Here is a 14,504-nt window from a genome sequence, read left to right as displayed (position 1 = left end):
ACGACCAACTTGACAAGAGTCAACCTCAGTCATCATGGACGCCTTCCAAGTAGGAAGTCGGTTTGGGATCCGATTGACGAGGAACTAGAGGGCCTCGCGGGACGACTTTCATGCGGTGAGAAGGATTGGGAAGGAAGCAAGGTGGCAGCCCATAACCATTATCATCTCATGAGCAACCGATGGGAGTCACCAAGCACTTAGCAATACCTGACGAATAATGCAATAAGGCCGTGGATTGCATGTATACCCACTATTTAGGTCGCAAAATAGGACGGTGTCATCCGTGTAAAGCGAGACACTACCCAACAAGTCCATGCGGTCACGCGCTACAACACCCTGAGCTCGCTTGTGTCGGTGTGAAAACCGGCAGACCTCGGGGTAGAGGGTCCCGAGCTGTGGATCTCGGACAGATGGTAACAGGAACAAGGGAGATAATATTTACCCAGGTTCGGGCTCTCTTGATGGAGGTAAAACCCTATGCCCTGCTCTTGTTTATATTGACGGAGATGTATCGAGTACAAACTTGATCTACCTCGGGATCGTAAGTTGTGTTCTAACCCTAGGGCTAGGTGAATGTAATTGTGATTCGGTTTCCTCTACGGGCTAAACCCTTTGGCTTATATACACACCAAGTAGGGGGCATCTAGGGTTACATGGTCGGTATCTAGGACGCATAAGGAGGCGGCAGGAGATATCTTGGAGTGTATGTCAAGTCTTCGGCAGATGTAGTCTTGATTATGTTCCTCGCGTGTAGCTTCTGGAGTCCACCTTAATGGGAATGTGGCCGACTGGCCCAACCCGAGGACCACGGGCCGACTAGGTTAGTACCACCTGGTCTAGGACACCGTCAGCTTGCCTGAGCTAAGAGCTGGTTCAGCGTGTCGATTACCAACACAAAGACATGGGTATTGATGGGTCGACTTGCCCAAGGCCTTTGATACCATGCCACCGGGTCCCAGCCCCATTCAATAACACTCATGTGCTGCTCGTCGATATATGGCGGCCCAATGCGGAAATGCAGGCTGAACCCTACCAAAGCGGAGCACCTCGAAAAGGTGCGCCAGTCATGGCGTGCATGATGTCCAACTTAAGCATCAAGTGGGGTTCATTGGGCATGTGAAGGTACCTAGCCGTATGCGGCACCATCATGAAGTTATCATGGATGCAGCGCTTCTTCGTGAACACGTGTTGGTTCTGTTGGGGAACATAGTAATTTCAAAAAAATTCCTACGCACACGCAAGATCATGGTGATGCATAGCAACGAGAGGGGAGAGTGTGATCTACGTACCCTTTTAGACCGACAGCGGAAGCATTAGCACAACGCGGTTGATGTAGTCGTACGTCTTCACGGCCCGACCGATCAAGCACCGAAACTACGGCACCTCCGAGTTTTAGCACACGTTCAGCTCGATGACGATCCCCGGACTCCGATCCAGCAAAGTGTCGGGGAAGAGTTCCGTCAGCACGATGGCGTGGTGACGATCTTGATGTACTACCGTCGCAGGGCTTCGCCTAAGCACCGCTACAATATTATCGAGGACTATGGTGGAAGGGGGCACCGCACACGGCTAAGAATATGATCACGTGGATCAACTTGTGTGTCTAGGGGTGCCCCCTGCCCCCGTATATAAAGGAGCAAGGGGAGGAGGCCGGCCGGCCCTATAGGCGCGCCAAGGAGTCCTCCTCCTAGTAGGAGTAGGACTCCTACTAGGAGGGGGAAGGAAGTGGGGAGGGAGAGGGAAAAGGGGGCGCCGCCCCCCCTCTCCTAGTCCAATTCGGACCAGGGGGGAGGAGGCGCGCGGCCCACCTTTGGCTGCCCCTCTATCTCTCCACTAAGGCCCATATGGCCCATTACTTCTCCGGGGGGGGGGGGGTTCCGGTAACCCTCCGGCTCTCCGGTTTTCTCCGAAATCACCCGGAACACTTCCGGTGTTCGAATATAGCCGTCCAATATATCAATCTTTATGTCTCGACCATTTCGAGACTCCTCATCATGTCCGTGATCACATCCGGGACTCCGAACTAACTTCGGTACATCAAAACTCATAAACTCATAATATAACTATCATCGAAACGTTAAGCGTGCGGACCCTACGGGTTCGAGAACAATGTAGACATGACCGAGACACGTCTCCGGTCAATAACCAATAGCGGAACCTGGATGCTCATATTGGCTCCTACATATTCTACGAAGATCTTTATCGGTCAGACCGCATAACAACATACGTCGTTCCCTTTGTCATCGGTATGTTACTTGCCCGAGATTCGATCGTCGGTATCTCAATACCTAGTTCAATCTCGTTACCGGCAAGTCTCTTTACTCGTTCTGTCATACATCATCCCGCAACTAACTCATTAGTTGCAATGCTTGCAAGGCTTAAGTGATGTGCATTACCGAGAGGGCCCAGAGATACCTCTCCGACAATCGGAGTGACAAATCCTAATCTCGAAATACGCCAACCCAACATGTACCTTTGGAGACACCTGTAGAGCTCCTTTATAATCACCTAGTTACGTTGTGACGTTTGGTAGCACACAAAGTGTTCCTCTAGCAAACGGGAGTTGCATAATCTCATAGTCATAGGAACATGTATAAGTCATGAAGAAAGCAATAGCAACATACTAAACGATCGGGTGCTAAGCTAATGGAATGGGTCATGTCAATCACATCATTCTCCTAATGATGTGATCCCGTTAATCAAATAACAACTCTTTTGTTTATGGCTAGAAAACATAACCATCTTCGATTAACGAGCTAGTCAAGTAGAGGCATACTAGTGACACTTTGTTTGTCTATGTATTCACACAAGTATTATGTTTTCGGTTAATACAATTCTAGCATGAATAATAAACATTTATCATGATATAAGGAAATAAATAATAACTTTATTATTGCCTCTAGGGCATATTTCCTTCTTGTTCAACTCCACAAGGATCCCAACCTCGACGCCATCCCTGGGCTTTGCTCGCTAGTTTAGCGAAGATGTGGATCACGCAACTTTTATACAAATCTATAATACATCCATTTAGACATACTCCCTCTGTTCCATAATATAAGAACACTTTTCACACTAGTGTAGTGTCAAAAACGTTCTTATATCATGGGACGGGGGAGTATTTACAATACATCCATATGTGCATGTGTTTTTTCTCCCCATTTTTGACTTTAGTAGTTGTTTTTTGTTTTTTTAAGGCTCCAAAACATCGTCCGGTTCAATAATTCATGGTCATGGGTACTATAAAAGAGCTCCTGACTAAAAAAAAATTTCTATCTACATTTGTTGTGTCATTAAAAGAACTTTACCTATAGATAAGTGCATGCAACACATTCGTTATACTCTAGCACATTCTGCAAATAATGCACCACCGTCATTCTGGAAAAACCATGTCCACGGAGGTGGACTTTACAAAACATTACGTGAAGGTGAAACTTTGGATAGGTAGCAGTATATGTGAGTTCTACTAGTGGGGAACCAAGTACTTCTACTCCTATATACGAGTACATTATTACAGGTCAGATCATGGAGGTATGAGGCGTATAGTACGTACTTGTTTTGTTTTTCCTTTTTGGGCCAACCATACCATAGGGTACCCTGACGCCAAAAACCGGCGCTCACACTAACCAAGTGCGGTCTTGGGTCAATCGATTGCCCTGTGCCCTACCATTATCCTATCCTAGCAGGAGTACCACGACACTCAATGGTGCTTTGACCGAAGCAGTACTACCACCCGTCGTGGAATGCAGAATGAACGGTGGATATCAGATTCTGGTTTGTAATTATTTCGAAACCATGCCTATGCGATTCTGCCCGTAATTATTTCCAAACTACGTCTCGCAGATTCTATTTGTGATCATTTCGAAACCATGCCTACCAGATTCTTTCTTTCTAAGTTCCCATTTTTATGTATAAAAAGAACAGGGAGCTCAGAGACGCGCATGGAACTCAAAGCGAAGCTTCTTTTTACACACGAAAACGCTCATATACACGCGTATACACTCACCTATGTAAACACATACATACACTTTACCTTATGAGCACCTCCTAAAGGCTGATCCAGAGAGCACGGCGGGGCGAGCGTTTCACCAACCAACCAAGATCGCGTTGCACACACACGCCTCATTGGCCAAGATCGCATCGGGAGCGAAGAGGAAACGGTGAAAACGTCTCACGCTCTCAGCTTGACCCTGCCGTCCGGATCACGTGCGCTCACGTTCCGTTCTCCGGCCGGCGAGGTCATTCATCATCAGTTAAAATGCCTAGCGTGCAGAGGCGAAGCACGGACAAAGCGCTGCAAAAGCGTAAAAGAGGCCGCTTCAATCAAACGCGGCAGAAAAAAAAAGGCTTTCAAAAGAAGAAGTGATCAGTAAAAAAACAGAAAAGAAGAGAAAAACTTTTGGCTTTCCAGCCAGTGACAGAACAAGACGAGAGAGAGAGAGAGAGACGCACTGTACAAATATTCTGAACCTCGTAACGGCGGCAGACAGGAAGCAGGTGCCTAGCCGCCTGACATAGCATTGCCTGGGAGCAGGCTAGGCTAGCTAGCTAGCATAGGCCGGTAGCTACTAGGGTGGTCGCGCGCCCCGGTCGGTGCGGCCAGGCGCTCCCGTGCCGTCAGTTAATCCGGCGGGGGCACGGGCTCCGTCGCCGTCGCCGTCGCCGTCGGTGTCACGGCCACCGCGAAGGTTCCGGCGACGTCACGGCGGGCCACGCCGACCGGCCAGCCCGGCCATGTTTGTCCGCACGCGCGCGCGGGCGGGATTCGTTCGTTTTATTTCAAAAAATTGTTCCCCAAATCCGTTCATTCCGTTCGGTAGCCAAGTCATCAGGAAGTACTACCACACTGCACTTCAGGTCATCAGGAAGTACCGAACGCATTTATTCCATCAGCAGCCAACCCCCAATCACCTTTCCTTAATTAATCTCGCATTCTCGCTCGTGTTTTCTCTCATTATTAGCGGCAGCACTACTAGTAGTACTATACTTTATCAGGCTCGGCTGCCGCCACGGAGCACGGGCGGGCTATAATGGAAGCTATCCATCATATACATTTGGTGATGAGTTCCTGTCAGTGACCTGCAAATGATTGCATAAACAAGGCCAGATCACGGCTGAGTACTCGAGCTCCTCCTGACATAAACTCGTACTACGTGTCTGTGTTTTGATATGACTTGTGAGAGATAATGGCATAGGCTCTGCTCGCGCAGCGGCTAGCATTTGGCGGCAGACGGATTAAGCACCAGCAAGGACACACGTGATATCATTAGCGTTATCATCCCCAACCACTACACCATCTAAAACACATTTTCTGCCGCCTGCCTACGTACTATACGTGACTAGCTAGATAGCTAGTAATATAAACCCGGCCCAGGTCGTCCTTACGCACGAACCATGCGTGACCTAACTAACCGCTGGCGCAGGCGATGAAACCATGGCGCTGCCGCTCCCGCATAATAGTCCACGCCCTCGACCGTCATCAGCTAGAGATCGAGCGGAAAATGTCAGAAATCACCAGACGTCTTGCTAAAACGGCCGCTTGTTTTTGAACGGGCATATGGTTTGCTCGATCTCGACCTTTACCTCGTCGCGTCAAATCTCGCCGTTCGTCAGTCAGAGCGAAAGACAGACGCGTTGGTCTCATCCTGCCTGCTCTGCTCTGCGAGCCGTTTCTTTGCGCCACTCCTCCGCCTTTGCAGTGATACGTTCGTCCGTTCTTGTCGTTCGTGTCGAGACTCGACGGGCGGATTTGACGCAACCGGCGCTGCTGGCCACCATCTTTCCGCCCCGTTCAACGGCGGCATCGAGTGCTAACCGAAACGTCGGCATGCATCAGTGGATCACGAAGGCGAGAGGGCTGATAAAAAGCTTAAAACTTTCGGGTGAGAAGATGAGAGGAACGGGTCGTTTGGAGGAAACGCATGGAAATTTAGTGGAGTGGATTGTCAACGGGCGGGGGCAAATTACATCATATATATCTGTATATATATCTGTCGCTTGTCGATGAGGTGCAGCTAACTGCTCCGGCTGAGGACGTCTGTGCCTGCAGTGATTGTTTGCTTATAGAAAGGCCGTGTGGATGTGATCGTGGTGGATGGATCGTCAACATGGCTTTGGCTATTCCGTCTATTCGAGACGTTACATGCGCGCATAAAACAACTCCGGTGGACAGCGGCAGTTCAATTTTCAATACACTTTTGAAGGGTCGAGAAGCAAGGTGCTACGAGACACGAGGGAAGCGACACGGAGAGGAGACGAAGATGGGTGGCAAAATGGAGCAAAGATCGGCCTGACAGGTTGTTTTCTTCTGTGGGAAGTATATAATTAGGACACCTCAAGAACAGATCAAATATCATACTATTTAGTAATTTGAATGGTGGACGTGGAAGAGAAGGACGTGTGTAATCGGTGATATGGTTTTCCTTGCTTTGTTGTTGGAGCGGGTGGTGATATGGACTTGAAAAGACTTGAAAGAAATATATATATTGTTGGTGCAAGACGTATTTGATCTTCATTTTTCACCAAATTGCCCAAGTCCAAGTATACATGATATGTCATGATCATGATCTTATAGATAAATAAATAAATCATATGCCTTATATAATAGGCATTGCACCAAATAGTCCAAGAAAGAAAATATAAAGTTCACATGCAATGCATTCCACTTCAAAATTATCCGATGTCACTAGCTCACCGCTAAGTGTGCATGTGGCCTGGACAAGGCGATTATGGATGGCACTTCATAGTAATTTTATTTGAATGGTCAACGGGGAAGAGAAGGGCGTGTGTAATTCGTGATAAGGTTTTTGTTGTTGTTGGAGTGGGTGGTGACATGAGCTTGAAAAGACTTAAACCCAATATTCTTCATACAAGACACATTTGATTGTAAAAATTTACCAAATTGCAAGCCCAATTCACACGAAATACGATAACCAACATTTTAAAAGAACAAAATATATCATAAGCGTCAAATAAATTATGGACAAACGATACTAACTATAAAGGACGTATTTGGTTGCGAATTTCCACCAAGTTTCCCAAGTCCAAATATACACTATATATCATGATCAAGATCTTATAAAAAAAGATCATAGGCCGTAAATAGTGCATTAATCAAGGGTGCTCTTTTGCTGGGTTTTAATCAAGGGTGATTTTTTGCGGGTTTTAATCAAGGGTGCTTGTGGTGAAGCTACAACACATGTTGCAACGGTTTGGTTGTGGACCTCCATTGGTCCACCTTCGACTCTTCTGGCCAACTTGTGAACCACCCCCCTGCCCCCGCGCGCGAATGCTAGAGAAGAGGTAGTACACCTTCTGTTTGGTGTTGATGAATTCTTCTTATTGTGTGCTTGGTTGCTAGAGGCAGAGCCGTGAAGATCCCCGCGCCAAAATGCACTCATCCCCAACAATGACGAGATTGGAATTGTGCGGGAGCTGATTTGGACGCATTTGTGTTTCCCTTTCTCTGTCCGGGGTCTTACTCATAAAGTTAGGGACTAGTTTGTGTTTATTTTTCTTTTCTTTTGGGTCATGTTGTAAACTGCTACACAACTCCGCTCTATGTTTAATGCAGTTTTGGGGTCCTTTGGGACCCTTTTCTCCTTTACTAAAAAAGTGCGGAGCTCCTATTGTACGCCTTGTTCCACTGTTTTCCCTGATACCCACATGGTTTCAACACAGGCCGGCCCAATAAGCTTTGCTAATGTTTTATATTTAATAGATTAAAAAACAAAAGAAATTTATTAAAAATAAAAACCATGGAAACAGTGTCCATATATATCAGTAAAAAAATAATCACATGTTTTAAAATGGTCAATAATAAATAAATGTTCACATGCTTTAAAAGTATTTATTTTTGAAGAAAATGCTCGGGTAATCGGGGAAAAGTTCATGTGTTATAAAATAATTTTTACAAAATATTTACGTATACAGAAAACCAGGGGAAAAGACAGGAATCAAAGAAACAGAAAATGAAAAAGGTAAACGAAAATAAAAGGAAAAATAAAAGGGGCTCAGAACCAGAATGGGCCGCCAATGCGATAACATTTGGGCTTCAAATAATCCTACTAGGCCCAGGTAATAATATCTGCGCCGTGGCCCCTTCTCTAGCCCTGGAAGGCCCGGCAAACCAGAGATCCAGCAGGCCAGCACGGCATCCACCACCCACCCAAAACCGCGAGCATCTCTCCGGTGCCGACGCTTACCGCGGCTTGGCGAGTTCGATTGGGTAGGCGGAAGCTAGGGTTTAGTCGGCGGAGCGGCAGCGGCAGCGGTAGGCGGAGGCGATGGCGTCGGCCGACGAGGAGATCGCGGTGAAGGAGCCGCTGGATCTGATTAGGCTCAGCCTCGACGAGCGCATCTACGTCAAGCTCCGGTCCGACCGCGAGCTCCGCGGCAAGCTCCATGTAAGCGCTCGGGATCCCCTTTCGATCTTTTTGCTGTGGTCTGTACGCTGTCCGTGGTTGGATGTATGCCGAACGAATTCCTGGTTAACATTGGCCTGCGACGATTTGGTATGCCCGGTGAGATGAGAGGAGCTTTTAGGCCCCCAATTTAGTCAGATTATTTTTGTTGGTTAGGTCGTATCCCACCTTTTCCACTTAAATGTGCTCGCTGTGCTTCGTCCCGAAGCGACCAGGGTTATATGTGTTCATGTTCAATGCGGTCTAGGAGGTTAATGTGTTCATGTGCAATAATAGAAAAATGCCTTTCGATTCGACAAAGATAAGGAAGCATCTCAATAACATTAAACTTTGATGCTATCTAACAGGTTCGTTGGTAGTATGGGATGAATTTCTGGTGTATCTGCTTACAACTATGACCTGGGAACGTGATATGTTCTTTAATTTACTAGTTTATATGGAGAACATTACCAATAAACTTCAATGTTATGATGCGCCTTTTCATGCTGTCCATGCTGTAGTGACTTGTTTTCAGTCTGCACTACAATTATTATAACGTTTGTATCCACATTCTAATCATGGGACTTGTGAAGGTCCATATTATTGATAAACCACAATGGCATGATGTGCTGCAATGGCTTGTTTTTAGCCTGCAGTGCAATTACACACAGTCTGCTCATGTGGATTGCGGAGGTCCATATATATCATAACATGTTAATCATGCTGGGATGGTTGTCGCTGAGGCCTGAGATGTTTTCCTTGTACACAGGCATATGATCAGCATTTAAACATGATCCTTGGAGATGTTGAGGAGATTGTAACAACTGTTGAGATCGACGATGAAACATATGAAGAAATTGTGCGAGTAAGTTGTTTGACCTTATGCTCTCCATGTCGATGTATACTCGTAAACCAACATTTTCGGAGGTATGCTGTGATTGTTTCCAACACAGTTTACCATTGATGAAACATGTTAATTGCTGCATTCTAATGAAAAACTTGAGTATTATCTTGTTCAATATGTGTGTGTTTTGGGAATGTATGGAGTCCCTTGGGCAGTGAGGGGATGACTACCTAACACACGCTAAAACATCGTTTCACCCATTTTTCTCATGGATTGTCAGTATGTCATGTATTTCTGGCATTCTTATCCATTTGATCATCATAAGAGGAGTTTGTAAACTGTTGCTTTTTAATAAAAAGTTGAGGCAGGGGGGAAACCCTTTGATTAAAAAAAAAATCATCATAAGAGGATAGACCTATTTGAATCATTTCTTATTGTGGGAGCTTTATGATTCTGATCTAGTGTGATGTTACTTTCAACATTTGGTTCTGCAAGAACATAATGACTTGTTTCTGGAGAAATCTAATTCTACAAGAAAAGCTTATCTTCGAAATGCATCATGACGATGTTGATATACTAACCCTTTTAAACATTGAACCTTTTGCAGACAACCAGGCGTACCATCCCCTTCCTTTTTGTCCGAGGCGATGGTGTCATATTGGTCTCTCCGCCTCTGCGAACGGCGTGAACCATGAAGTTGGAAGGGGATCCTGCTGATGGTAGACTATGAGTGGCGCGCGTTTGGTCAGCAGATGGCATTGGTCTGTCTGTCATCTGCTGCAGTATCACTGTTGGACTGTAGGGTTTTAGCCTGAGATGATACAATTTGTGTAACAACTCCCTTGTGTTTGGAGTCATCTACTGAGGTGCCAGTTTCTTCTATGTCATGTCAGACTAATATTGTTTTTGATTAATATGTGGTCTCGTGCAATTATGTTCTGCTCCGAATCCTATCCCCAACAAGCGTGTATGCGTAACATTATTATCGGAAGAAAATAGACTTGGTGCAGAGGTTTGTAACATTATTATCGGAAGAAAATAGATTTGGTGCAGAGGTTTGTAAAATCTTCTCCACTGCGCCAAGCACGGTGTTGCCTGAATGCTTTTTTGAGTCGGTGAAGCCTTTTTTTTTTAAACCGGGCATTACCCCTTTTCATTAGTGCGACATAACGGAAATACATCAAATGTCCAGAGAAAGGGCAGGAAAGGGGAAAGCGTCATCGAGATAACTCACTATGGGGCGAAAACCTGACAACACCCACATCACATCATCAACCAAAAACCAACAAACAGTATAGTATTAAGAGCCAAGGACAAAAGGCTTAGGCACAAAACCCACACACAACCAGCAAAGCGGCATCCCTTCCTACATAGCAGCAGACTTCACTCCTTGGATTGATCTTCAGTAAGCCCCATCCTCCTAGTGCGCCGCGGCACAGATCTGCATCAATCTTGAGGCATTGCTCTTCAGCATGTTCGCTCCAGTCCCCAGGTCCTCCGCATTTTTTTCTGTTTCATCAGCCTTGCCCAGTAACAAAGAAAAGCACAAGTAGAGAAAGTGCATTCAAATGGGTTTATGAGAGGAATAAACTCAAAAGTAGCTCTGTTGCGACACGTCCAGATCGCCTAGCATATGGCAGCAATGCCCACTGTATAGAATATTTCCCCTTTTGGGAAGAAAGAATAACACCACAAATATGTTTGCCACAGGCTGTTTAGGCATAGATCAGTCCCAAACATACAAGCCACCGCTCTCCAAGTTACCCTGGCCACTGGGCAGGTAAAAAAGAGATGTTGAGATGTTTCTTTTGCAGCACAAAAGGAGCATTTAGGGTCTTTTTGCCACCCCCTGTGCTTCATCACATCTCTGGTTAAGATTGCATTTTGCGACAATTGTCACATAAAGATTTGGATCTTCAGAGGTATACTCGCTTTCCAAATCCAGTTATAGTCACAACCCGAAAAATGTCTCTCCAGAATAGTATAAACCGATCGAGTAGTGAAGTAGGTTTTAGAACCCAACCCCCATTTGATTTTGTCACCTTCACTAGAAGTGCAAGATTTACTAACTGCATCCACCATCTGATGCCACTGCTCCCCCATTTCATGATTTAGTCTTCCTCAGAAGAACGACAGGGGATCAGCCGCTAAGCAAGAGTTGACAGTACAGTCAGGATAAATTGCATATAGAGAACAATCTGGGGAATTGTTCACGAAATGGCAATTGATCCCCAACAGGATCCATCCAAAGCCTAGCAATATTGCCAGAATGGATCACCACACGCCTACCTGCCATATAAAGATCTTTCACTTTCATTATCGCCTTCCGGCATGGGGAGTCACTGATTTTCCCTTTAACCGAGGCAATAGTATCTCTACAAAGATATCTAGCCTTAATAATATCCTGCCATAAACCACTTTTGGTCTCCAGTTTCCACCACCATTTGGTGAGCAAACTCAAGTTCTGTTTATGCAAGTCTTTAACTCCCAACCCCCCTTTGTTTTTAGATCGACATATCCTGGTCCATTTGACCAAATAGTATTTTTTTTGTTTTTAGTGACTTGAAAAAATCTCTTTCTGTGTTTATCCAGTCTCGCAATCGTGGTCTTTGAAAGCAAAAACATGGACATGTAGTAAAAAGCAATGCTTGAGATATTAGCATTGAGCAGGGTTAGTCTATCTCCAGAGGAAGCATTGCTCCCTAAACCGGACTCACATCCGCCCGCCGCGCACGGACTCCAAGAAATATATGATGATAATGTGAGGTGGGTCATGCTGGAGTCTGGACCGCTTCCGGAGCCCGCTCTCACCGCCCTGGCCCCTCAAGACGCCAGCTGCCCGCCGCATGCATGCATAACAAGTAGTACTCCTTATGTGGAGGAGAGAGAGACATTGACAAAGTCAAGGAGTGGGCTCTGCAAGAGCCCGTCTGTACACGTGCTCCTAGGTATAAAAAAATAATTCTAAAAAAGGCATAAAAAACAATTGTGTCTTAAAAAAAAGATCGTCCCCTCCAACACACAAAATTCACTTTTCTGGAAGTTGATTTTCAATCCTGACATTAGCTCAAACATATAGAGCAGTATTTTCATATTTAGGGCTTTCTCAGGGTCATGCTTGATGCAAATCACCGTATCATCAGCATATTGTAATATAGCCACGCCATTTTCCACTAATTCAGGGGCTAGCCCAGTAATCAGTCCATGTTTCTGTGCTTGACGCACCATTTTGGACAAATATTCAGCTGCGATGTTAAATAGGAACGGAGAAATAGAATCCCCTTGTCATATATAGGAAAGAAAACCCACCAAATATTCGATTCCCGGCCCACTACGACTTGAGGAAGAACATCGTGACGGGCAAATTCGTGACTCCGAGACCACAGCATCCGAAATATTCTCCTGGGCAAGTGGGATAAGTTGATAGGAGGAAGACACGGGCAATCGGGAAGTCTTCCTTGTTTGCCTTGGCTCCGCCGGAACAGAGAGACCGAGAAGAGAGGGCGAAGAGGAGGCAATCGCGAACAGAGCAGCCATGGGCGTGACCAAGGAGGACGTGGAGGCCGCCGTCGCCGCCGCGGTCAGCCCCACCCACCTCGTAAGCCTCCCTCCCCTCTCTCTCCAAACCCCTCCCGCCAGCCCGCCCATGGCCCGTCTCCGCCTTAAACCCTAACCTAACCCGTGTGTTTTTCCTCCGATTTCAGGTGGTCACCGATACATCCGGCGGGTAAGCAGCCCACGCGATCTCCCGAAACTTCTACTACTCTTTTCCTCCCCTGTAAGCTTGTTCGTTCGATTGGTGGTCTTGATTGATTGATGGGATTGTGATTGGTGCGAAGGTGCGGCGCGAGCTACGAGATCGAGGTGGTGTCGGGCAAGTTCGAGGGGAAGCGGCTGCTGGAGCGCCACCGGATGGTCAACACCGCGCTGGCGCCGCTCATGGCCGAGATCCACGCCGTCTCCATCAAGGCGCTCACCCCCGCGCAGGCCCAGCCCAAGCCCCAGCCGGAGCCGGCCGCCGCCGCCGACAAGTCGCAGCAGGCCTGACTTGCTCTGAATGAAGCACTAGTACTGAAACCACAACACATGCGCTGTTGGATGTTGGGAACTCGCATCATACACTACTCTGCTTGAATGAATAATGTAGCAAGATGCGTCTGCGGAATCGAGACTTTGCAGTGGCGCCATGCCTGGCTGATTAAGATTTTGCTTCGTTTTGTCTATGTGATTGTGATGATTTATAGTGCTTCTGCTCTAACCGTGTTGGCCTGACATTGTGTGGCGACATGTTCCTGAGTTTCTGTGGTATGCGCGGTTTGCAGTTCAGTTTCTTCTTTGGTCGATTTGCTTCTGTTGAATGTGATGGCTTTCTTTTTATTGCTGCAAATTGGTTTGTTTCCCTTTGCTGTCTTGCATACTAGCTGTAATTCAGGGATTCCGATGACAATTGATCCAGACTGTTTTGTCAGCCTATATAAGTGTATGAGGTTCGTGCTGTCAGTTTGAGGCTTCCTTTGGTTTGTAGGAATGTCATAGGATTTCTATAGGATAGGATTTGCATAGAAAAATTTCCTTTGAGGCCCTTTGGTTTGTAGGAATGGATTCCTATTCCTATATAGGATAGGAATCAATCCATCACATTTTGGAGGAAAAAACATTAGCTAAGGCCTTCTTTGGTTCATAGGATACGAATTTTATAGGAATAGGAAAATCATAGGAAGTGAGATGATATGCATGTCAATTCCTATAGAGAAAGAGATATCATTTGATGCATAGGATAGGATTTTTTCCATTGAGTCCAGGCTAATGTTTTTTTTCTCCAAAACGTGAAAGATTGATTCCTATCCTACATAGGAATAGGAATCCATTCCTACAAACCAAAGGGCTTCAAAGGAATTTTTTCCTTTACAAATCCTATCCTATAAAAATCCTACAAACCAAAGAAGGCCTAAGACTCGATGGGAAAATTCCTATCCTATGCATCAAATGACATCTCTTTCTCTATAGGAATTGAGATGCATGTCATCTCACTTTCTATGATTTTCCTATTCCTACAACATTTCTATCCTATGAACCAAAGGAGGCTATGAACCAAAGGAGGCCTGAACTTTGAATAAAGTACGTACTCTGTTTTAGCCATTGAACTTTGAATAGCACGACATGCCTATACTGGTGGTATATAGGAATTGTCTATCCAAAAAACATAGGAATTGCCCTCTAAAATCCCTACTTATACGAAGGAATTGTCTACAAAAAACAAG

General features: G+C 45.9%; 2 protein-coding genes across 2 annotated transcripts; both read left to right on the top strand.

Annotated features, from left to right (window-relative positions):
• The first annotated feature begins 8,128 nt into the window (after positions 1 to 8,128).
• Positions 8,129 to 10,174, top strand: LOC125545374 (sm-like protein LSM3A). Its single transcript, XM_048709293.1, has 3 exons — positions 8,129 to 8,402; positions 9,169 to 9,264; positions 9,851 to 10,174. The coding sequence occupies exons 1-3, from the start codon at positions 8,283 to 8,285 to the stop codon at positions 9,929 to 9,931; spliced, it is 297 nt and encodes a 98-aa protein (XP_048565250.1). The 5' UTR covers positions 8,129 to 8,282; the 3' UTR covers positions 9,932 to 10,174.
• Positions 10,175 to 12,586: 2,412 nt separating this feature from the next.
• LOC125548860 (BolA-like family protein) lies at positions 12,587 to 13,466 on the top strand. The gene is made up of 3 exons (XM_048712388.2): positions 12,587 to 12,841; positions 12,948 to 12,970; positions 13,083 to 13,466. The coding sequence occupies exons 1-3, from the start codon at positions 12,779 to 12,781 to the stop codon at positions 13,288 to 13,290; spliced, it is 294 nt and encodes a 97-aa protein (XP_048568345.1). The 5' UTR covers positions 12,587 to 12,778; the 3' UTR covers positions 13,291 to 13,466.
• The last annotated feature ends 1,038 nt before the right edge of the window (positions 13,467 to 14,504 follow it).

The sequence above is a fragment of the Triticum urartu genome, chromosome 3A (genome assembly GCF_056163025.1).
Source record: "Triticum urartu cultivar PI428250 chromosome 3A, HENAU_Tu73, whole genome shotgun sequence".
In the NCBI taxonomy this organism is placed as follows: Eukaryota; Viridiplantae; Streptophyta; class Magnoliopsida; order Poales; family Poaceae; genus Triticum; species Triticum urartu.
This window is presented reverse-complemented; position numbering and strand designations above follow the sequence as displayed.